This window comes from Rhinoderma darwinii, chromosome 1, assembly GCF_050947455.1.
Source record: "Rhinoderma darwinii isolate aRhiDar2 chromosome 1, aRhiDar2.hap1, whole genome shotgun sequence".
NCBI classification, from domain to species: domain Eukaryota; kingdom Metazoa; phylum Chordata; class Amphibia; order Anura; family Rhinodermatidae; genus Rhinoderma; species Rhinoderma darwinii.
This window is the reverse complement of record NC_134687.1, coordinates 364178742-364204983: the sequence shown is the minus strand read 5'-3', so window position 1 is coordinate 364204983 and position 26242 is coordinate 364178742. Positions and strand designations below refer to the sequence as shown.

Below are 26242 nucleotides of genomic sequence, written 5' to 3'. Positions count from 1 at the left end.
CACCTAAAGGGTTCATAAACTTTCTAAATGCTGTTGTGAATACTTTGAGGGGTCTAGTTTCTAAAATGGGGTGTTTGATAGGGGTTTCTAATATATGGGCCCCTCAAAGCAACTTCAGAAATGAACTGGAACCTAAAAAAATAAATAAATGAGGCAATACTTTGCTTCTTACATTATACTGATAATGAGCCGTGTCCACTCCGAGATGACCCCAGTTTTGACCGTTTGTATAAACGGAGACCCCTATTAGACCGTTTCAGTGCCCGGTTTTCCCAAGCATACACCCCCGAGAAGTGTTTTTCTATTGATGAGTCCCTGGTACATTTTAAAGGGAGGGTTCAATTCCGCCAGTACCTGCCAGGTAAGAGGGCAAGGTATGGCGTGAAGATGTATAAGCTGCGAGAGTGCATCAGGGTATACCTACAGGTTTAGGATATATGAAGGAAAGGCCACCCCCAAACCAGACTGCATCCTGGACTACAATAGGTACATGGGAGGGATGGACTTGTCAAATCAAGTCCTGAAGCCCTACAGCGCCATGCGGTGTGGTATAAGAAGCTGGCCGGGCACATCATACAGATGGCTTTGTACAATTCGTATGTGCTACGTCGATGTGCAGGCCAGAGGGGAACTTTCCTGGAATTTCAAGATCTAATCTTTAGGGACCAGGAAGGGGGGGCACCCAGTACTTCTGGAAGCGAGACCACACGCATCGTACCAGGGCAACACTTTCCAGGAGAAGTTCCCCAAACCGGTGGAAAGGGAAAGAGTCAAAAGAGGTGCAGAGTCTGCTATAAGAGGGGGATAAGGAAAGTCACAATATACCAATGTGACACGTGTCCCGAAAAACCAGGGCTCTGTATAAAAGATTGTTTTAAAATGTATCATACATCCCTTGATTTTTAATTTACCCTGATGCACTCCGCACAGCTTACCCCCCTCATCTTTCCCTTCTGAGCCCTGCCGTATGCCCAGGCAGCTGATAACAGCCACATGTAGGGTATTGCCGTACCCAGGAGAACCCACATTACAATTTAAGGGGTGTATATCTCCGGTGGGGCATGCTGGGCACAATATATTGGACACTGAAATGGCATATACATATATAAAATTGCAAATCTCACACTGCACCATCTGCTGCGCATTATCTTTTACACAGTACCTGTGGGGTCAAAATGCTCACTACACCTCTAGATGAATGTCTTAAGGGGTGTAGTTTTTAAAATGGGGTCACTTCTCGGGGGTTTCAACTGTACTGGTACCTCAGGGGCTTCTGCATACATGACTTAGCACCAGAAAAGCTCCAGTAGGCCAAATGGTGGTCCTTTTCTTCTGAGCCCTCCCATGGGCCCAAACGGCAGTTTATCACCACAAATGGGGTATTGCCGCACTAAGGACAAATTGGGCAACAAAATGGGGTATGTTGTTCCTTGTGAAAATAAGAAATTTTGATCAAAAATGACATCTTATTGGAAAAAATATCATTTTTTTCATTTCACAGCCCAATTCAAATAGGTGCTGTGAAAAACCTGTGCGGTCAAAATGATAACAAAAACCATAAATGAATTCCTTGAGGGGTGTAGTTTCCAAAATGGGGTCACTTCTGGTGGGTTTCCATTGCTTTGATACCTCTGGGGCTCTGCAAATGCGACATGGCACCCGAAAACCAATCCAGCAAAATCTGGACTCCAACAAACACATAGCGCTCCTTTCCTTCTGAGCCCTCCCATGGGCCCAAACGGCAGTTTATCACCACAAATGGGGTATTGCCGCACTAAGGACAAATTGGGCAACAAAATGGGGTATGTTGTTCCCTGTGAAAATAAGAAAATTTGATCAAAAATGACATTTTATTGGAAAAAATATCATTTTTTTCATTTCACAGCCCAATTCAAATAGGTGCTGTGAAAAAACTGTGCGGTCAAAATGATAACAAAAACCATAAATGAATTCCTTGAGGGGTGTAATTTCCAAAATGGGGTCACTTCTGGTGGGTTTCCATTGTTTTGATACCTCAACGCCTCTTCAAACCTGGCATGCTGCCTAAAATATATTCTAATAAAAAAGAGGCCTCAAAATGCACTATAGGTGCTTCTTTGCTTCTAGGGCTTGTGTTTTAGTCCACGAGCGCACTAGAGGCACATGTGGGACATTTCTAAAAACTGCAGAATCTGGACAATACATATTTAGTAGTGTTTCTCTGGTAAAACCTTCTCTGTTACTAAAAAAAAATTGAATAAAATTGAAATTCAGCAGAAAAAATGAAATTTGCAAATTTCATTTCCACATTGCTTTAATTCCTGTGAAATGCCTGAAGGGTTAAAAAACTTTCTATATGCTGTTTTGAATACTTTGAGGGGTCTAGTTTTTAAAATGGGGTGTTTTATGGGGGTTTCTAATACATAGGCCCCTCAAATCCACTTCAGAACTGAACTGGCACCTTCAAAAAAAGGCTTTTGAAATTTTCTTAAGAATATGAGAAATTGCTGTTTATGTTCTAAGCCTTGTAACGTCCAAGAAAAATAAACTAATGTTCAAAAAACGATGCCAATCTAAAGTAGACATATGGGAAGTGTGAACTAGTAACTATTTTGGGTGGTATAACCGTCTGTTTTTCAAGCAGATGCATTTAAATTCTGAAAAATGCTATTTTTTGTAAATTTTCTCTAAATTTTGCAATTTTTCACAAATAAAGACTGAATATATCGACCAAATTTTACCACGAACATGAAGCCCAAAGTGTCACGAGAAAACAATCTCAGAATCGCTTGGATAGGTTTAAGCATTCCGACGTTATTACCACATAAAGTGAAATATGTCAGATTTGAAAAATGGGCTCTGAGCCTTAAGGCCCAAACTAGGCTGCGTCCTTAAGGGGTTAAATTAATTGAGCCGTTTGGCTCCTTTTTGGGGTTAAGGCTGAATTGGGCAATCCCTCTTTCCTCTACACTGCGGATTAAACTTCCTTGTGTTTCGCAATTTAAATATCTTAGTGTTCAGGTAACGGCTGAGGGGGGTCACTATCGTGAACTCAATCTGTTCCGCTCCTACTCTCCATAGAGCAAAAGTTAAAGGTATGGTCTACACTTCAAGTCACTTCAATGATATATTTGCCCAAATCTATTTACCATTCCTGTTTCATAATTTCCCCATGCCTCTCCATCTTTAATTTTTTTCAACAGGGTTCTACTTTCATTTTACTGGCAGGGTAAGCCCCTGAGGCCTTACTACACTACAGGCTCCCAAAGAGCAGAGGGTTTAGCGTTCCCTGATTGGTATCATTACTTTCTGGCCTCCAAGCTAGTATATGCCCATTGGTGGTTAGACAATGATCTCCGTAACACAGCAACTGCTCTATATTAAGGAATCATGTGGATCCTATGAAGGCCTTGCAAATGTATTGTTTTGCTATAAATCCCCCAAGGATTTTTCTCTATTACCTATTAGAGCTGTTACAACAGCCTGGAAGATAGTCAGTACTAAACTGAAATATGGTCCTGACTCTCTTTCACGTAAAGCCCCTATATGGCTTAACTCACACTTTTCACAGCTGTGTAAGCATTGTGGGATGTACTACTGAGAGTTTCATTGTTTATAATACATTTTATCACATCTTCCCCAGCCCGTCAGGCTTCCCATCTTTCCGGGAAACGTACCGTATTTCTGAATTCCGTTTTTTTACGCTTTTTCCAACTCCGGCGTGCCATACGCTCTGAGTTTGGATCCTTACAAGCTTCTCTTGTTCGCACTAGTTTAAGGGTAGGTACACACACCACGTATTCATTGCGGATACACCTCGTCAAGCAACACAGCGTATCCACCATGAACACCGCAGGGAATGCCGTCCGAAATCCCGCACCACACTTTATTTAAATTTTTACTTACTTGCGATTTTTGCGGCGGTGATTCGCTGTGGTTCTGCCGCAAATATCGCAACACACACCACTTTTTTTGCGCTTTTAAGCACCCCATTGAATTCAATGGGATAACCCGCAATAGAAGAGCTGCGATTCCGCAGCATTAAATGACATGCTGCGGATGAAGAAACCGCACCACAGGTCAATTTATGTGCGGTTTTTTCGGCAGCGTTTTTCCGCTGTGTGGGGACGAGATTTGTTGAAATCTCACCCACACAGCTGCTACTGTAATACGCTGCAGATTTTCCACCACTAATCCGTTGCGGAAAATCCGGAGTGTTTTAAGCCGTGTGTGTTCGTACCCTAAAGGATTTGCTCTGCACCTCTGATTTAACTAAACCACTTATATGCTCTACTTCAGACCTGTGACACTAAGCTTTTTGAGAAAGCCCTCCGTAAATGAAAAGTAGATATCCCTTAGCGCTCCCCAGAGAATTGGGAGGATGTGGTAGACTATGTTCTACCCACAGTAGTTAGCACTAGGGACACCCTGTACGAATTCTTGCTTAGCGTTTATTACACGTTCGTTAGGTTAAAAACACTTGGTATTACTGACAGTGATGTATGTTTTCGTTCCCAAACCATGTAGAGCACCTTTCTGCATGCTATGTGGTCTTGTGATAGAGTAGCCCCCTTTTGGTTCTCTATTCTTTTGTTCCTGAATACTCACTTTGATTTCTCTAGGGTTTTGTCTCCTCAAGTATGTCTCCAGGAAGTTTCCTTGTTTTTGGTACATATAAAAGGCTCTTTTTTTTCCTTTCCTCTTGTAATTCACTTGCAAAATCATAATAATGGCTTGGAAGTCTATGGATACCCCTACCCTGTTCTTAATGGCTTAAAGGAAAGGTGTCATGAATTATTATTTTTATTAATTTGTGTTTTTATTTAATAAAATGTTATCTGTACTTTATTTATTTTTTCACATGAAATGTTTTTTTTATTAACACTTTTTTTCATTTACTGGGGACTGCCATGTTTGATTTCATCTGTGTATGTGTCTCAACGACACATTCACAGATGGAATACGGCAGCTACAATGCATAAGACAAAACGAATGGGAGCCGTTCATTACGTCCTCTGCCGTCTCGGTCTGTACTGCGCATGCGCAGTACAGAGGGACCCAGCATAGAAGCTGGTTTGTAGGGGGAAAGCCGGCGCCATTTTGGAGAAGACCGGCTGGTAAGGTGTGTGTGTGTGTGTGCGTGCGTGCGTGCGTGTGTGTGGCGCAGTTGCATGTTTGTGGGGGAGAGGCACTCGACGGAGCAGTGGTGCTTTTGCCGCAGCACGTTGGGGTGGGGGTTGTGTGAAGGCGGCGCTCGACGAAGCAGCGGTGCTCGCCGCTGTTCCTTCAAAACAGCTGATTGGCGGCTATAAAGGATCAGTGGCACGGGAGCGCCGCTGATCCTTCACAGCCGCTTATCACCGCTGCTCCATCGAGCGCCCCCCCCCCCCACAAACCCTCCCAAACATGCAGGTTGGCGGCTGTTTTGAAGGATCAGCGGCGGCTGTTTTGAAGGAGCACCGCTGCTCCTTCGTTCATTGCTCCTGCTGTGAACTGCCGTGTAACTACATGGCGATTCCCAGTAGGAGCAAGGAATGAAGAAGCAGCAGCATATTACTAACTTTTGTGCCACTGGATCGTTTGGACTACGTCGTAGATACGTTTGATTACGTCAATCTACTTTCACCCTTTATTTAAAAAAAAAAAAAAAAGATGGTTGTGTGGGGGAGTTTTTATTTCAATAACAAAATATTTACTTATGTCTCTGTTTTTTTTAATACTTTATTAGCACCTTAGTAATGGCAGTTGTTTGTCTGACACCCCATTTTCATAATCAGCCAGATACAATAAAACAGCCGCAGCCTATCATTACCAGTGTGGGAAGGGCCACTGTTTTTGGCCCTTCCCAGCCTAATAATACCAGCCTGCGGCTGCCCCAGTGCCCAACCATCACTTCAGATGGTCAGGTACTGGATCGTACCCGGCTCTCCCCGATGCCCATGGTGGCGGTAGATACCAGGGTAATAATGGGGGGTTAGTTGCAGCCTTTTTACTGGCTAAGGGCAGATTTACACGAGCGTGTGCGTTTTGCGTGCGCAAAAAACGCTGTGTTTTGCGCGTGCAAAAGGCACTTAACAGCTCCGTGTGTCATCACCATATGATGCGCGGATGCGTGATTTTCGCGCAGCCGCCATCATTATGACACTATGTTTGTAAACAGAAAAGCATGTGGTGCTTTTCTGTTTTCAATCATAATTTTTACTGCTTTTGCTCGAATCACGCGCGTCCCACGGAAGTGCTTCCGTGTGGTGCGTGTGATTTTCACGCACCCATTGACTTCAATGGGTGCGTGATGCGCGAGAAACGCAGAAATATAGGACATGTCGTGATTTTTTACGCAGCGGACACCTGCTGCGTAAAAATCAGACTGTCTGCACGGCCCCATAGACTAATATAGGTCCGTGCGAGGCGCGTGAAAATCACGCGCGTTGCACGGACGTATATCACGTTTGTGTAAATCCGCCCTAACACTAAGCCCCGCCTTAGTAATGGATGCCATCAAACAGACAACTGCCATTATTAAATTGCTAATAAAGTATTAAAAAACAGAGAAATAACTCCCTGTTCACACAGAGCTTGCTGGCGCTGATTTTGCTGCTGAAATCACGTCGGAATCAGCACTATAAACCCCCCGAAATCTGCCGCATTGATTTCAATGGAAGGCAGAGGCGGTTTTTTCCCGGGTGGCTTTTGATCGCTCACTGGGGGGAAAAAACGGCGTTTCCTTTATTGCGGCTTCCACCGCTGACCTCCCATTGAAGTCTTTTCTGAGGCGTTTTTCACCAAGTGCAGGCAGTTTAAAATAGTCTTCAAAATTCCTGAAGGAATTCTGAGGCACATTTCTGCCTTCAAAAAAACTGTGTGAACAGGACCTAAAGTTGTATTCACACAGTGCAGTTTTGCCGCGTCTTTACCGTGCGGCCGAAAACCACATCGAATAGCTCGTGTTTTTACCACAATTTTTTCGATGTGGTTTTCAGCTGCGTGGTGCAAACGCGACAAAGCTGCACTGTTTGAATACATCCTAAAAAATATTTTTTTATCCAAATAAAAACTCACGTTTTTTACGTGTTTTTCACGTGTTTGACGCATTTTGTGTCATTAGGAGTCCCATGGACTATGGGAATATTTGGCGCGCTTTACGTGCCAAAGATGCCGCTTTTTTTCCGCATTGCGTTTTTTAAAAACGCTCGCGCAAAAATTTTTGTTGTATGCACAATTGGTTGATGTAAATGGTAAGCTTAAGCAAGCGTTTGCATTTTTCGGTACCTAAAATGCGTCAAATACACATTGTGTGAACCAGTCAACTGAAAAGTCATTCACCACAGGGGCTTCCCTCTTGACTTTCATCATTCTTAGCCTTTTGGTGTGTCCTGTAGCTGCTGCCATTGTACAATCACTCCCAAAATGTGAGCCGGCAATGCTTAGCAGTTTGAAGACACCTTTTCCTGGCTTCTAGGCAAAACTAGGGAGGGGGGTGAATCTCTCTCCCACATTTACAGCAGCTACTGTAGGTCAGGCTGCTCTGCCTGATTCACCCTGCTGTAATTCTGGGAAGTTCTCCCTCTGGTGGCCAACATAGGAAAACATTTCAAATTATTATTTGCTTTTTAATACTTTCCACCTTGTGGAAGAAAAAAAAAATACAGCATAAAAACGTAAAAAATATAATAAAAATAAGTAACTTAAAAAAAATAATTACTTGGCGACACATTCCCTTTAAACTAGTAAACCCACATGTCCCTTATTACAAAATTCTGTATACGAATCGTAAGTGCACGCAGAAGTTTGACACGTTTTGGTCTGACTGGATGAGAAACCGTGCTACCACACAGGACGTTGTCGTTTAGTCTGAGTACTCCTGTCTCCTATTTCAGGGGTTTCGAGGAGCAGAAGGTACACGAAAGGTGTGTGACCCGGTATATGTCTTTATGAATACGTAGTTGGTTGTGCATAATACATATTCAGCATTCACAAAGTAATGTATAAAATATACCTTATATTCTACTTGTATACCATGTGTTCAGCAATACGTTGCTTAACCCCTTAGTGACCACCAATACGCCTTTTTACGTTGGTCACTAAGGGGCCTTAGGCCAGGCTGACGCCTTTTCACGGCGGCTCAATACGATTTACGGTGATACCAAATTTATATAGGTATTTTTTTATATATTACTATTTTTAAAAAGAAAAAACCTTTTTGTTTAAAAAAAATATCGTTTTGTTTCAACACATTCTGAGAGCCATAGCTTTTTTTATTTTTCCGTGGATTGAGTGGTGTGAGGGCTTATTTTTTGCGGGATGAGCTGTAGCTTTTATTGGTTCAATTTTTTTGGTATGTACAACTTTTTGATCACTTTTTTTTTTTAATACATTTTTTATTTTATGAACTAAGGTGACCAAAAAACAGCGATTTTGTAGTTTTTGAATTTTTGGGTTTTACAGCGCTCACTGTGTGAGTTAAATAATGGTATATTGTAATAGTTCAGACTTTTACGGACGCAGCTATACCAATTTTATTTTATTTTTTTATTTTTTACATTACTTTAGAGGAAAAATGGAAAAAGGGGTGTTTTTTTTGAACTTTTCATATTTTTTATTTGTTTTCTCACTACTAATAACTTTATTAAACTTCTTCTTTTTTTTTTTTTTACACCATTTACTAGACACCCTAGTGGACTTGAACCAGCGATCGTTACATACTAATGTATTGCAGTATATCGTCATTTTCACAGGCTTCTGTTAAGCCGTGCCAGAGACCCGGCTCAACGGAGGCAGACAAAGGCAGACCTGGGTCCCTAACATTCGAGACTATTATAGAGCGTGGGTTTTAGACCAACTAACCCATTGGTGGCAAAACAATACGGAAGAAAATTGGGTAGACATTTCTTACAACACAAAGTACCTACCTCTAATTGTATCACAAAGGAGATTATACTACATCTCTCAAACAAATCTCTGAAACGTAAAGGTATATCCTTTTTCTACAACTTGTTAATGGGGAAAGACACATTTATAAGGACTCTTCCCCCCCCCCCCCCCCCCTTGCTCAGGTGGGAAGGAGAGCTTGCCCCCACGTTTTCTGTGGATCAATGGGAAACTGCATTTCACCTTGGGTATAAGATTTTCCGAAGCACCTCCTATCAGGAAGCAGTTTCAAAAAACAGTTTGAGATGGTACTTTTACCCTTCTAGATTGCATTTAATATTCTCTACATCTTCACCCTTATGCTGGAGAATTTGTGGGTCCACAGGCACCCTCTTACACATATTATGGAATTGCCCTAAGATCCAACCTTTATGGAAAGATGGCCATAATATAAATACGAATCTTACTGATATGAAGTTCTCACTAACTCCTGAATTAGCCCTACTATTCATTGGCTTGGATGGGTTCCCACCTCCCTAGACCACAGTAGTCGCCCATGTACTTATGGCCACTAAATTGGTGATTACAAGACATTGGAAAAAACTGTCCCCTCCCCTGATCCAAGAAGTAGTGACTCTGGCCAATACTACTTATATGTATGAACAAATGCTGGCTAACCAAGACCTGCAGCAATCCAAATTCAGGAACAAATGGGAGTGTTGGTTCCATAGTTCATACTTCAAGAACTGATCCTTTAGGATTATCTTTGTGGTCCTGTTATGGGTCTGTAGTCCTATGGGGTGCTGAGGATTGTCTTCTGGGGGTTTGCTCGATTTGGAATGGTTTATATATTACTTTATATCCTGATTACTTCCTTGGCATGATACTTGTAATATCTGTTTCATCTTTATGGACCATGTACTGTTGTAGAGAAATGCTAACTGTACAAGATTCTCATTTAAATCTAATGTTGTTATGTTACCTTCAGCCTTTGTACAATGTACGATTATTTTTCTATGATTGATGTTAAATTGGAAAATGTCAATAAAAATCTATTGATTTAAAAAAAAAAAAAAGGCAGACCTGGGGGACTTCATTAGGGCCCCGGGCTGCCATGACAACTGGCGCCCCCCCCCCCATCGTACATTGGGGGCACCGATTAGCTGTCGGAGGAGGGTCACCCCCTCTCTATAACACCTCAGATGCTGCGGTTGCAATTGACCGCAGCATTTGTGGGGTTAAACGGCCAGCAACAGCGCGATCGCTGTTCCCGGCTTTTAGTCTGGGCTGTCAGCTGACACCCGCAGGGTATGGAGGGCGCTCAGCCCGTGAGCGCCCTCCATACTTCCCTATGACACTTAACGCATGCATGTACATGATCATGCATCAAGGGGTTAATGACCAGGCCTTTTTGCGCGTTAATGACCAAGAATAATTTTTCACATTCCAAGAGTCGTAGCTATTTTTTTATTCCGTTGACATAGCCGTATAAGGGCTTGTTTTTTGTCAGACATGTTGTGTTTTTCAATTGCACCATTTTTGGATGCATATAATATAAATCGATTAGCATTGATTTTCACGTTATAAATTTACGCCGCTTACTATGCAGTGTAAATAACATGTTACCTTTATGGGTCGGCACAATTACGGGGATACCAATTCTATAAAGGTTTTATATGTTTTCCTACGTTTGCACAATAAAAAAAAACCCTTTTAGAAAAAAATAAGCTTGCCATAACTTTTTTATTTTTCCCTCAATGTGGCCGTATATGGGCTTGATTTTTGCGGAGCAAGGTGTAGTTTTCATTAGTACAACTTTGGATTATATGGGACTTATGGATTAACATTTATTTTATATGGTGGGAATGGGAGAAAAAAAAATGTTGCCGTTTTTTTTTTTTGGACATCGTTCATCTGGCGTTTTAATGTGTTCATTTTATTGTTTGAGTCGTTACGATCGCGGCGATACCATATATGTGTACGTGTTATCTGTTTTGTCTCTTTTACTAAATAAAACCACTTTTTGGTGAAAAATATATCCGTCCATCGTAAAGGGGTTAAAGATGCAAAATAAAAACTACTTTTTAAAAATAAAAAAAAATTATGTATAAATCGGGAGCTTTTCCCGGTGTATACATTAAGGCCTTTTTCACGCGGCTGTGTTCGGTCCGTGAGATAAAAACCGTATGTTGGCCGGGTTCGCGGACTGTGCCGGGCTCCTAGCGACATAGTTATCTATGATGATAGGAGTCCCTGCCTCCCTGTGGGAATACTGTCCTGTACTGTAATCATATTTTCAGTATTGGACAGTATCCCGCCGGGAAGCAAGAACTCCTAGCACCATAGATAACTATGATTCTAGGAGCCCAGCTCTCTCAACTGTGGTCAGTCCGGGAACCACGGCCGACACGACATGCGGTCTGTATCTTGTGGAATGAACACGGCCGTGTGTATAAGGCCTAAATGTAGGCAAAAAAATTAGATGTGAATAGGGTTTAAAACGTCTCCGTGAAGTACAACCAAGTCTGTATGTGAGCTGTGTAGACATACAGTTTTATTTATATTTGCGGGGCTGCCAAAGGAATGTAATCCATTGAAGTTACAAGTGCTTTACTGGTAAATAACAAAGCTGGTGAAGCATAGGAGATAGATAGAGATATATATATATATATATCTCCTAACCCAACTTGCTGAGGCAGGTTCCAACCTTTCTCTCATTATAAGTTGATCTGTTAATTGTTTTAGGTTGAATTATTATTATGTTGAGATTGTTGCTCAATACATTGTCATGTAACCAATACTACACAAATACTAAGGAAAGCTTATGGTTAACTGCAGTTCAGCGTATAAATTGAGTTTATTTAGTTAACACTGCAGTACAAATAATTTTTGTTAAGAATTTCTTGTTTTATTTTACTTTTTCAGTTTTTTTTCATGCTTAATAATCACTTTATAACCTTCAGTGCTCATCCAGAGCAGAATGGGCAATTTTACTTTAGTGCTCCTGAAATTCAAAGCTTTCACTTCTCTCTCCACTGGTCACAGGCTACAAGCTGCACGCTATGGCAGTCTGTAGCCCTTTAAGTTTGGCTATGTCTGAGGAGGATGTGTTTATACCAGACAGAAGTGTATTAAAAAGTGGAGTTTTCCTATAAAATACTGTAAAATAACTTTTATTCTATGGCTTGTCATTTACAGGAATTCATGAGGATGATTGGCAATGATAAACAGGGGCAAATGATTGTATTCCACCTAATAGAGCTTCTCAAGAATAATGGAAGACTGCCACAACCTGATGGGTGTCCTAGTGAGGTACTGCCGTTGCTTCTAGCTGGTTATGACAAACTTATTCCTACCAGTCATTGCAGTGTTAGGCCCTGTTCACATGGCAAAATTTTTACAGCGGATTCCGCCTAAAAATTCTGCCTCTGATTCATTTCAATTGGAGTTGGATTGTTCTTTTTCCTGCGATCTGATTTATTTTTTTCAGCTAGCAGGAAAAAGAATCGTCCTGCCCGATTTTCAGGCGGGTTTTGCCCGAACCTCCCATTGAAGTCAATGGGAGGAGGAATAATTTTGCGGAAGGACCCACCACGCGAGATCCTCTATGTGAACTGACCCTTACTCTAGTTGGCATTTGAACCAGACACGATTGGAGAAGTCACTCCAATGCCTCATTGTAAAACTGTGCACTACCCATAATTTTTAAAGAATTAATTTTGGTTATTGGATATGAGGTACACAACTGTGTGTACAGGCCTATATAGAGCTCTACAGACTAATATAACACCTAGGAATTATTATTTTTACCCCAGTCATTGCTTTCAAGCTATTTTTTAAAACAAAACATATAGAGCATTCAATTTCTCTGTACATACTAGTCCAGGGTTTTGGTCTCGTGTTGTTTTTTATATATTTTTATCATGTATGCATCTGTTTTCAAACATTTTTATTTAGAACATATATAGAGACAAAGCGGTATTAATCCGGCTTCATCATGATTATGGAGTTGGATTGTAATTGTTTTGATTTTATAAATATTAGATTTTGTTTATATAAGGACAAATCTTATGAAATATGTGTATTTTTTCTATGCATTCGCCATCATTTACATATTTTTTTAATGAATGTAATCAATCGCTTTTAGAGTATTTTAGATACACATGGTGCTACCATATATATAGAAATAGGAAAAATCTTTTTACCTGTCATTTTTTCATCTGATGTTCACTAATGTTATCAAAAGAACATCCCTAGAAAGGAAATGAAAAGTTTTTAGATCTAAACATATTGATAATATAAAAGTACTATTGTCACATACGGAATGATTGACGATTGCTGTGCAATACTTCGTTCCTATAATTGTGAAACATGTTGCCACTTCATTACGTAGTGACTAACTACACTGGCAACTGATGTCAGCTAATTTAAATCTTCACTCCTCCCATCATTTCAAATTGAATTGAGTGCAACTGCTAGCCGGTAAGAACATACCTTCTTTTCCCGATTCTTTTGTAAGGATATAAGGATTTCATATTCTCTGTACCGTGTATATACCTGATGAAGGGAATTATTCGGTCCTGAAAGGCGTAGTGTGTCAATAAAGAGTGTATACTGAAGAATACTTTTAGACTTCACTCCAACAATTACTTGCCTGGCGCCGTGTTCCAAAAGCTACACTTATTTTCCTTCTATTCATATATGGATAGTGACACCAGGGGCTTCTTTAGTAGCGGAATCCCCGACACAGAGCGATCTGACATTGGGGATTCCGCTCCTAGAGAGAGCCGCTGACGTCATTATCCATATATGGATAGTGTCACCAGGGGCTTCTCCAGAAGCGGAATCCCCGGCCAGAATGTCGGCCGGGGATTCCGCTCCTAGAGAGAGCCACTAACATCACTGTCCAAATGGACAGTGATGTCAGGGGCTCTCTCTAGAAGCGGAATCTCCGGCCAGTGCGATCTGACACCATGGATTCCGCTCCTAGAGTCAGTTCAGGTAGCGCTATCTTCAGTGGGGGGTGCAATGCGATCTACAGCGGGGGGGGGGGGGTTGCTATCTGCAGGGGGGGTGGCACTATCTACAACAGGGATGGAGAGATGATGGGGGCTCCCTCTAGGAGGGGAATCCTCGGCCAGAGCGCTTGCCGGGGATTCTGATGCTGGAGGGAGCTATCTACAGAGGGTTTTGCGCTGCCTACAGGGGATTGTGGGTGGCACTATCTCATGTCGGCCGGGGCTTTGAGAGCACTGCACCCCCCACTGTAGAGTGCAGTGCTGCTCACATTGAAGCAGAACTGCATTTATTAAACCCGTTCCAGGCTGTCAACGTTTATACACGTGCTAACTGTACGGGGCATCAGCAGTTAGAGCCTATATAGCCATATGGCAGTCGTGAAGGGTTTAATTTACAGTACAAACAAGGATAAAATTAGACGCTATATGGTAAAAAAACAAACAAAAAAAACAGAATAATGGTATGTACCACAAATAAGTGAAAGGCAGTTCTAGATCATATAAAAATTTCATTTTCACGAAACCTGACTATGTTAAACCCCTTAACAACAATCCACTAAATATAATATTCACTACAGAAATGCAGCTGCATGAACAATTGTGTAACAGCAAGATTTAATGCCTGGATGTCAGTCACAACCAAAGAGCGATGGCAGAAGCAGTGTTTAACCCCTTCTTACTTCTTGCTCACTATATACACAGCGCTAAATTATGTATATAATGCTGGAAGTGCTGTTTCCTATGTTACTCCCAGTAGAAAAGCGATTGATCATTTGATCACCTGACATCTTTCACTATATCACTACTGCTGGGTCTTGCTTTCACAATGCAGGAATCTTTTGCCCTGTGTGAAGGTGCTTTTGCTGCTGCAGCTACGGTAAAAAAATAAATGCACAAGATAATAATTACCCCAAAGGGAAACCTTACGGAATGGAGACCAACAGAAACCATTTGCAACAGAAGCATTACCATTGAAATCAAAGGTAATGCAAACGGAAGCTTTGGTTTACGTTTGCCTTTCCGTTGATGGAAAGGTCTGACAAAAGCCATCAATGGAACCCCGCCGCTGATGTGAAAGAACCCATACTGTATCAATAATGCAGTCAATTCAGAAGGCGGTGTGCAGAGAACTGCATCGTGAATTTCTAGCGCGTCTAGGATTGTTGCAAGCCCCAGAGCATATGTCCCAGCTCTCACATATACAGTTATTACATCATACCACTATACCAGATGAAATATTACCTGTATACTGTTACTGAACATAACTCATTAAAACCAATATTACCATTAATAACACAATATAAGGTCCAAATAATACCGCCACACCATAACCACACAGTGACTGAATAATACCCCCATACTGTTACCGAATAATACCACCACACCGTAACCACATAGTGACTGAATAATACCCCCTACTGTTACTGTTACCGAATAATACCACCACACCGTAACCACATAGTGACTGAATAATACCCCCAAACTGTTACTGAATAATACCTCCACACCATAACCACATAGTGACTGAATAATACCCCCATACTGTTACTGAATAATACCACCACATCATAACCACATAGTGACTGAATAATACCACCATACTGTTACTGAATAATACCCCCACACCATAACCACATAGTGACTGAATAATACCCCCATACTGTTATTGAGTAATACTACCACACACCATAACCACATAGTCACTGAATAATACCCCCATACTGTTACTGAATAAAAACGACTATACAAAGACCAATATTACAACCATATAGTGACCATATAGTGGAAGATTGCAGCTATGCACAGGAGCTCTGCATACGATATAAGTGATTACAGAACATTTATATCTAGTGACTCACAGTTGATGTTTTCTCTAATTAGTCATTCACTTTCCCTTTTTTTCTCCATCCGGCCCAGACCACTGTGACGTCTTATTCCAGCCGCGACTCGTCTCTGCAGAATTTGACACACACACAAGCATCCTCCACACCTATATCCCATCCTCTAAACAAACTCGTAATCCACAGTGCCCCAGATGGTGGTAATGATTCCTTAGTGCTCAACACAATAAAAAGTACCACAGCAGTAATGCCCCCTTTGTGCCCCCTGTAGACAGAGCCACACACAGCCTTCTAGGCCGCAGGCCTACCGTGGCCTGCAGCTTTTAGTATTCATTTGTATCTGTGTCCCAAGGACGTAGATACAAGTGAATGTGGCTGTCGCTAGCACCGGGGCCCTCTCCGGTGCTAGCGACACCACCTGGCATGAGGAGGCCCGTGCCACCTGGCCAATAAATGTTATGGGCAGGATGGCGTGGCCCCCGTACCAGCCGTGGGCAGAGGGCCCTTAAAGGATGGGGGCCCTGGGCAATTGCCCGGTTTGCCCCCTTCTAGCGCCGGCCCTGAGAGCCAGGATGGTACAGCAAGTGTCTACAGTACAGACTATGCATACTTTAGCTAAGCACTGATTCCAAGACTTGCAAAAAAGTTTTGCAGACTGAAAAATAGGTAAGACTTCTAAATTGCTTACACATGATTTAAGGCCTTTAAAGGGGAATTTTTCCCTCTTCTTTTTTCCAGATTTATCTCATCATGACCGAGTGCTGGAATAATACCATCAGCCAACGTCCTTCCTTTAAAGATCTCACTGTAAAAGTTGAACGAACACGGGATTCTATGGGAGCATGAGGGCTGCATGATTCACATGTGGATAGAGCCTGTACTATACCAAACAGAATGAAATCCATCATTGCAAATCTCTTGCTTTGGAATAGAAATATCGGTGACATGCACAGTTTTTGTGTTGGCCTAAGCTTGCTTGAATACAGCAAACAAATGCTCTTAGCTGAGGCGTCGCATTCAATTCTTCAAGCAGAACGGCCAGTGAAGACATAGAAGAACATAGTGAATGGACAAGCGCACAAAGATAAATGCATCTCCATTATCAATGAGGAGAGTTCTGAAATGCACAGAATATTTGTACAGTTAGTTACAGAGTTTACATGTCCATTTTCAAGGGCTTTTGTTTAATCTGGCAGACATTGATTATTTTAATATGTATATTGGTCGTTTTCTGTAAGTTTGCTAAATAATAACATATTTAATAGATTTTGAACAGATCTAACAGTGTACCTACCATACTTGTTTTTTTCCTAGCAATATGAAACCTAAAACAACAAGGATTAGCTTCTACTAGTCATGTTAAAGGGATCAAGTATTACCATTTCACGTTTCCCCAAGTGCTTTTAAAGAAATAGGGCAAACATACAGCCAGAAAAAAGCTGCATATATATATATATATTGTTACACGCTTGTCTTGTATGCCTGCCGCTTAGCGTTTTACCTACATACGGATGTTTTTTGTTTTTCTTTAAACCTGGGACTCCGCCATAAGTTTTTGAATATTTGTATAAGAATAAGATGCAACAATTTCAGCTTTGTAATCTCAGACTGCTTATGGGCTGATCACCATGTTTTATTGTTTTGAATATTGGAGTTTATTCGCTTTAAAGGGGCATTTCCCACGACATTTATGGCAAATCTATGGGAATTCAAGTCTGAGGTTTCTGACCTTTAGTGGACTAACCTATGGGTGTGGTAGTGCAAAAAGAGGTGCTTTCAGTCTCTCGGATATCGCATATAGAAAATAAGCACTAATTCAGACAAAAATGTCAAAATGTAGAAACCTGTATTAAATATTTTTCCATGTCAATTGACTCGAAAACAAAGGCATAACAATTGCCAAATGTGTACAAAAGATTTTTTGCCGATCGCAGAGACAACACGTTTGGAGGGTCGGCGTCTGATACCTGTGTGACATTTCGGGGGACCGCCCCCTTTCGCAAGCAAGCTGTCTGATAGATCTGGATCCCAGCTCTGGGACTTGTACCTCTCTCCAGATCAGGGGTCACTTGAACCCCGCCCCACCTAGGGGAGTGGCCACCACAACCAGGAGGAGAAAGTATGGAGAGGTGGCCACTCCTGTGTGTGGTTCTCTCCATTCTGTTAAATGGGAGTTATGGAAACAACCGACCAAGCAGCAACTTCTCTATTCTTTCTACTCAGGGATGTGGCGGCTGCCTTACCATGCGGAATGGAGAAACCCGGGTTCTGGAGATAGGTGCAGTTCCCAGAGCTGGAACCTGCATCGTTCAAACATTCATGTCCGAATACCCCTTTAATGGTTTGGAGACAGTTATTTTGACATTCCCTCTCAAATAAGAGTTGTCTGTACATCTTGTCTTCTGACACTTTTTTTGTTTTTGGTTTTTTTTTGCGTTTCACAACACAACTTGTGAAATAGACTTAAAGATTTCCATCACACAAAGTGAAGTCTATTACATCATATAACCGGACAATCCACATTTATAGTGCTGTGAGTCGCCTCCAAAAAAAAATTTTAGAAGTAAGCCTCAGTTTAAAGAGGTTTTTGAGGTTAGAAAAAGAGTCTGCACTTTCCCAAAAACAGGGCCACATGTCGAGGTTTCTGTGGTTAGAAAAAAAGTCTGCCCTTTCCCAAAAACAGGGCCACACGTCCATGGACTATTTCTGGTATTAACTTGCATGTGGCTGAGCTGCAAAGCCAGATACAGCCCATGGACAAGAGTGGTGCTGTTTCTGGAAAAATATCAGAACTTTTTTTGTAATTTGCATACATCCCCTTTAAACGTGTAATAATTGCTAATTACCATTGTGCCTTTTGTAAAATGTACTTGGCACATACATTAAAACTGTTACACATTTACAATCTCAAAATAAGCACTGAAGCACCAGTGACCTCGCAATAAAAAGTTGGGGATTGTTGCATGTGAAAGAAGTAAGGATCAGAATCCAGTGCATTGAAGATTTTGGTACTGAATTTGTGTAATAGCATGTTTGAATGCCATAGACCACTCGGAGACCTGTGTATATTTTCCATGCTTTTACATGAAAAGGCATGTTTTTCGTTTTCTACAGATTTTTTTCCGGGCCCTGATACGAGCTGATTTCTAATTGCCTCCAAGTACACATGTAAGGGCTTGTTTTTGGTGGCCTTTTTGCTAGTATAAATGGGGATTACTTGCTAATTCTATTTTTTATCAAATTAAAAAATTAGAAACTTTTTATTTTTAAACCAATAATTATTTTGTCACTTTGTAGCATAAACATGGCTTTGTCTAGGGGCAGTTGTATGTATAATTATAAGGACAATTTCTACTTAACATAGATATACTCTTTTCCAAACCCATTACATATGTAAATGAAATATGAATTTAAAAAAATAAATAAAGGCTTGTTCTGTTCACAGCACTTTTAGGCATTACCCAGGCATTACATGTTTGAACAGTGCCAAAGAGTGTATGCCCCAGAAGTATGCAAATTCAGTTGCATATGTCTGCTTTTCAATACAACGGTATTTTTACATTAGAAACAAAAGCAAAGTCTGACGCTTTTTAATATAGTTGAAGTAAATGTATGCAGGCCAAAGCTGTGCGAAAAGATACTCTTTTGGCATACGTCTGGCTAATAAAGGTATATGATTACTATGAAGTATAAACTGGAAACTTATTCCTCGAACATTATGTGAACCTAGCCTAACACATATCAGTGATCATTACGATTTGTACATTTCCGTGATTTTTTTATTTTTATTTCATTGTTCATTATTTGATTTGATTTAAAGGGGTTGTCTGGTTTCAGCAAATAATGTTGTTTTTTGTATAAGTAAATGTTATACAATTTTTCAATATATTTTCTGTATTAATTGCTCACAGATTATAAGAATTATTACAGAAAGTATATTGGAAAATTGTGTAACTTTTAATTATACAAAAAATAACATTAATTTTCTGAAACTGGACAACCCCTTTAGGTACAGTGCCGCTACAATCCAGCTTACATTAGAAAATGGCATATGTACAATAATTGTAATGATGGAAATGTTCATCCAATGCACATAGCAATTTTATCAAACCACAGATTGTTGGTTTGAAAAATTGGATCGTGCAAATTTAGCTTATTTTTCTTTTAAAAATATAACTAAAATCAACTACAGAATTGACCTATACTTGATCCTGGACATAGCTTTGGAAACCAGGATGAAAACATCCAGTGTTTACGCCACGTGCTAAAGTTAAAGAACAGGAAAAACAATGCACAATTTAGTTTATAGTACAAAGTAACTTGATTTGGAAATGGGAAAAAAAGAAACGTTTAAACCTTTTTTTTATGCTGCCGTCTAGTTTACCAAATCGAAGTTCTGAGCCACTGAATTCTTAATATGTTACAGAAATTCTAATAACCCCACAGCGAGTGTTTGCATCTGAAGTCCAGCACAACCAGGTCTGTGTTGGGGATGTAGGAACAGTAGTTGCGGAAGGGGGGGGGGGGATTCTGTTTTCATTCTATAAATATAGAAAAAGGCAATTAGATCATGGTGTACTTATTTATGGGTTTACAATTTTTTTAGTACTTTTAACTCTTAATCCTTTATTCCAGCACGTATGCAAGAAAAATTTAGACTTTTTTTTTTTGTGTTTAGGCCATTTATTAAAAAGCAAAAACATATAGGAGCAGATTTACTATTACAAATGTGCCAGAATTCTGGCGCAAATGGCGTTCGCCACATGCTGTGCACCACTGTTTTAGAAACTATTTTTGTGCCTCATTCGACGTGGGACACTGCTTAAATTAAAGCGGGTGTGGTCTGTAGGAAAGGTGTGTGGATTACGCACCTCATTGTGCCAAAATTTTGGCACAAAAAAGTTAGTCTAAACTGTAAGCCAAGAGGTGGCATTAAGTTGTCTAAAGTGTCAAGTGTCTGGAGATGCGCCAAACTGATGATGCAGCACGAGCTGCTGTGATAAATTTGGTGCATATAGTCTAATTCTCAGCAGTCTAAGGGTATGTTCACACGCTAGACTAAAAACGGCTGTAAAATACGGAGCTATTTTCGAGGGAAAACAGCCTCAGGTTTGAAGCATTTTTTTAAGCATCAAGCATTTTTTGATGCGTTTTTGGAGCTGTTTTTCTATTGACCCAATGAAAAACTGCTCAAGAAGTGACATGCACTTCTTTTTTTACACGCCGTTTTTTTACGTGCCGCTTTTCCCATTGAAATCGATGGGCAGATGTTTAAAGGCATTCAGACCTGTTTTTTCAGCCATTTTTCGGGGTGTTTACAGCCCGAAAAACGGCTGAAAATAGGCTGTGCGAACATACCCTAAATTTAAGACCGTATTAATCAGCCCCTTATTTTCTAATGTGTGTGTGTATATGTATATATATGTATGTGTGTGTGTATATGTATATATATGTATGTGTGTGTATATATATATATATATATGTGTGTGTGTGTATGTGTGTATATATATATATATATATATATATCTATCTATCTATCTGATAGAAACAACGTGTAGGCTAAAAAGAAATTGAACCTCGTGGCAAGGCATGACATTTAGAATTAAAAATGTTAAGCAAAATATAATTTTTTTAGTGTGTTGTTTTTGTTTTTTTCCAATTTAATGGGATTGTTCAACTTTAATTGCACATCCCAGTCCCAACAGCAAGAGCTCCTTTAATTAGCTGTTTGTGGCAGTGGAGCTGCGGTGTTTACGCATGTGCAGACTTCGAACACTTTAATTTAGCGGAGGTCCTGTCCCAGATGGGTCATGAAATAAACTAAATACTTTATGCATGCTTTCGTTTTTTGTTTTTTTTTACAAACTGTATCCCATTGAACTTAAAGAGGCTCTGTCACCAGATTTTGCAACCCCTATCTGCTATTGCAGCAGATCGGCGCTGCAATGTAGATTACAGTAACGTTTTTATTTTTAAAAAACGAGCATTTTTGGCCAAGTTATGACCATTTTTGTAGTTATGCAAATGAGGCTTGCAAAAGTCCAAGTGTGTGTGTTTAAAAGTAAAAGTCCAAGTGGGCGTGTATTATGTGCGTACATCGGGGCGTTTTTAATACTTTTACTAGCTGGGCGTTCTGATGAGAAGTATCATCCACTTCTCTTCAGAACGCCCAGCTTCTGCCAGATCACGCTGTGACGTCACTCACAGGTCCTGCATCGTGTCGGCCACATCGGCACCAGAGGCTACAGTTGATTCTGCAGCAGCATCAGCGTTTGCAGGTAAGTAGCTACATCGACTTACCTGCTAACGCCGATGCTGCTGCAGAATCAACTGAAGCCTCTGGTGCCGATGTGTCCTCGCTCGTCTGACACGATGCAGGACCTGTGAGTGACGTCACAGCGTGATCTGGCAGAAGCTGGGCGTTCTGAAGAGAAGTGGATGATACTTCTCATCAGAACGCCCAGCTAGTAAAAGTAGTAAAAACGCCCCGATGTACGCACATAATACACGCCCACTTGGACTTTTACTTTTAAACACACCCACTTGGACTTTTGCAAGCCTCATTTGCATAACTACAAAAATGGTCATAACTTGGCCAAAAATGCTCGTTTTTTAAAAATAAAAACGTTACTGTAATCTACATTGCAGCGCCGATCTGCTGCAATAGCAGATAGGGGTTGCAAAATCTGGTGACAGAGCCTCTTTAAGGAATAGGCTAGCCTTTTATATGGCATCACTAGCAAACCTCCTTTTCATGTTGGATTATATCTTTCTACCATTAGCAGATTTTTATTGTCTTTTTATTTATCCTACAACCTCATTGTTTACCCTACGAGAGAAACACCGTATGTGACCGCAGTAGTTGATAAATGTAGCCCATCAATAAAGAGGATTTAAAAACTACCATAAAGACGCACAGCACAAGTTAATCCAGAAAACAACAAATGTCTCTACAAAATGGTCTCGCATTCATTCAGAACTATTGGTGGTAAAAGCCTATCATATACACAACACACTTTCTCTCTTTACTTTAATGGGCATTTACTTTTGCAGTAGTGAAAATGACAGAATGATTCAGTATATGCACATGTACTGACTTCATCAATTACCTCAGAATATTGTTAATATTATAATTCTATTTAAGTTGTTAGAGGTGCCAGTATCTGAGTCTTTAACAAGTTTTAAAAAATGTGTATTTTGTTCAGATTGCCTCAATTTGGGCGTCATGTCTTAGTTTTGAGTATTCCCACAATAGGATCTTCTACCATGTCCGATTATCAGTCACATTAGTAGGAGTCCAGAGCTGTGATCCCCCACTGATGTCCTGAACATGCATGTCACGGTGCTCATTTTCAGCGGGCATATGGCAGCACACGTGTGGCCTCCACTCTATCTGAATAATTGGGAGTTAGAGAAACCTAAGTGGGAATACTCTTTTAAATCTGTTTAGATGTTTCACTGTATTCTTACTGTTTTCTACTTAATGTACATAGCTTGGCCTCTTTTTCCTAAAAATAACATTTGTTTCCATGCCTCGTCTAACCTGCTTCTGTCTGTATTTTAAGGTGTAAGAGAAATTTTTATGTAAAACCGTGTAAAGATTGGGTTTGTTAAACCTATTTTATGTCTGTATAATATTACTCAGGGAAATGTAAATACTTCTATATGTAATTTGAGATCTTCCAAAAGAAAGAGAAGAAAATCAAGTGGCTTGTTCTCTTCATGAATATAAAATTTAGCAAAATGTGGTGAGCTTTTTTTCTCGCTTTTGTTCAGAAGTCAGAATTACATTTTGAGTTGTGTTTTTATTTCTGAAAGGAGAGGTCACTGTGTTTTGTGATCTTTTAGCCACAGCTATGGATTACTTTATTTGGGATTGTATAAGCAAAAGATCTTTAGTCTTTAATAAAAACATTTTTTTAAGAAATTACTTTGTATGCATTTTAAGTCTTCCTTGGGCAGCCTGATTCTCTGGAGCGATCAACTGTCATGCTTTGATTGTTAACCTAGAACTGCAAGTTGCCTATTGCTATTCTGAATGTTTAAAGAGGTTTTCCATCAGAATAAATTGGGTAGAAAGTTGTAATTAATAATATGGGCTTGTAAGGGAAATTGACTGATGTCAAACTGCTTTTCCCCTTCTCTGTTGTCAGCAATGGACTAATCCAGCTTTGAACAGCTGAGTGATGTATGTGTGTGTGGTTGCTAGGGATACACTGCCTAACAACAGCCTTTCGACAGCACATGCCTAGCAACCAGTGTGTATCAGATTAATCAGGCCAACTGACGCTGAGTTTAGATCCAGGATAAATTGCTTATATTTAGTTCACATTTTTCTCTTATAGCCCTGTTAATTTTAAGTTTCTAAAAATAAGTAGATGCGGAGAAGATCTTTAAAAACAATGAGCAGCCACCTCCCCTTGTTACGATGTACATATTCTACTTTTTAGGTGTACTAAGAACTTGTTTTACATATATGAAAAATTTTGATTTATTTTGCTAGAGCTAGCTAGATCAGTAGTTAAATCAAAGCTTCTCCAGCATTTTTCTAATGGGGCCTCCCCAGAAAGCCATACTGCTACCTGATTCTCACCAGTGGTCAACATACATGCCACAAAGTAGACATGTAGATACGGTGTGTTACAAATCCCACATTGCCATCCAAGGTGACCCCAGTCAACACACCACTTACCTGCTCCATGCTTATGCCTTTTTTGCCGCAAGCAGCTCCATTGCACTTGTAACTTTTAATTAGCATAGAAGGTCCGCCTAGCTAAAGAGATAGTTTGCTTCTGTCAGAACAGGGACTGTTCCACTGAATTCAGTATACTTCGGAGGTATGGTGTACCTCATCAAGAAGTTTAACAAGGTTTGTCTAGACTAAGCACTCCCCATTCCCAGTTGCTCATGAGGCACAGCAGGGGAGGCAGTTCTGATGGTCATCATATGCTGATTGCTAATACTAGACAATTCTTTCTCTTCCCATTTTAAAAACTGAACCACTCGAAGTATTCAAAACAGCATTTAGAAAGTATCGTAACCCTTTAGGCATTTCACAGGATTTAAAGCAAAGTGGAGGTGAAATTTACATATAAAGAAGCTCTGTCACCAGTTTATAACTTGCCTATCTCCTTCCTAATCTAATAGGTGCTTTAATGTAGATAACGGTTTTGTGTTTTTTTTTATTGAAAAACGTTTAATTTTGACCAAGTTATGGTGATTTTTAGTTTGATGCTAATTTGTTCTACATGTCCAACTGGGTGTTTTTTTTACTTTTCACCAAGTGGGCGTTGTAAAGAAAAAGTGTATGACGCTGACCAATTGGCGTCATACACTTCTTTTCATTGTTGCCCAGCTTGTTTATCCGCACAGTGTGATCTCGAGAGATCACCCTGTGACGGGACTTCCTCCCGCAGGTCCTTCACCGGCGCCATAGAAGACTGAACAGACTTCGCCTCCAGCCGCTGCAGATTCGGATAAACCTCCTGGCACGGCTGGAGGCGATGTCTGTTGACTCTTCCGTCGCTCCCGTGAAGGACCTGCGGGAGGAAGTCGCATCACAGCGAGATCACGCTGTGCTGTTAAACAAGCTGGCCATAAATGAAGAGAAGTGTTTGACACTGATTGGTCAGCATCATACACTTTTCTTTACAGCGCCCACTTGGTGAAAAGTAGAAAAAACGCCCAGTTGGGCATTTAGAACAAATTAGCATAAAGCTAAAAATTATCATAACTTGGTAAAAAAAAAAACTGTCATCTACATTATAGCGGCTATTAGATTAGGTAGGAAATACTGCAGTTATAAACTGGTGACAGAGCCTCTTCAATTAATTTTTTTTGCTGAAATTCAAAGTTGTTTTTTTTTTCCTGTAACACAGAAGGTTTTACCAGAGAAAAACAACACTATTTATTGCCCAGATTCTGCAGTTTTTAGAAATGTTCCATATGTAATCCCAGTATGCTACTGGACTCAAACACAGACCTCAGAAGCAAAGGAGCACCTAGTAGATTTTGGGGCCTCCTTTTTTATTTGAATATATTTTGGTCACCATGTCCGGTTTGAAGAGGTCTTATGGTGCCAAAACATAGGAAATACATCCAAAAAGACACCATTTTGGAAACTACACCCCCAAGGAGTTCAGCTAAGGACATAGTGAGCATTTTGAACCTACAGTTTTTTCTCAAATACACCCTCCATGACCGCACACAGGAGGTTGAATCTCCAACCCTATCAGGGACAGGAACACACAAAAGGTTAAATAGCCGCTCCCCAGCTCAGTATTTGTCTTGTCCCTGCTAGGGGCGAGGTTACTCCTCTCAAAGCAGCGAAGACTTAGCTTAATTTTTTTCTTCTTTACAGCCTGGCCTTTGGTTGTTTTCTAGCTCCAGGTAAGGAGTCTTGTGCCGCCTCTCCTGCGCCTCCGGGTAATGCTGAGGTGGCTGAAGAAGCAGGCTCCAGTCCTCCTGTAGCTTCCCAGCCTTGCTTCTGTTGCAGACTGCCCTCTATCCTCACGTGCGTTCTACCTTGGAACGCAC

The 26242-nt window shown here is 40.5% G+C and overlaps 1 protein-coding gene across 2 annotated transcripts in view; it reads left to right on the top strand.

Annotated features, from left to right (window-relative positions):
- The window catches only part of JAK2 (Janus kinase 2), a 284382-nt gene extending 262767 nt beyond the window's left edge, over window positions 1-21615 (top strand). For both annotated transcript variants that reach the window (XM_075827431.1, XM_075827440.1), the window contains 2 exons: window positions 12046-12159; window positions 16445-21615. In XM_075827431.1, the coding sequence (XP_075683546.1) occupies window positions 12046-12159; window positions 16445-16552 (222 nt within the window). In that variant the 3' untranslated portion in view covers window positions 16553-21615. The remainder of the gene's footprint in view (window positions 1-12045; window positions 12160-16444) is intronic.
- The last annotated feature ends 4627 nt before the right edge of the window (window positions 21616-26242 follow it).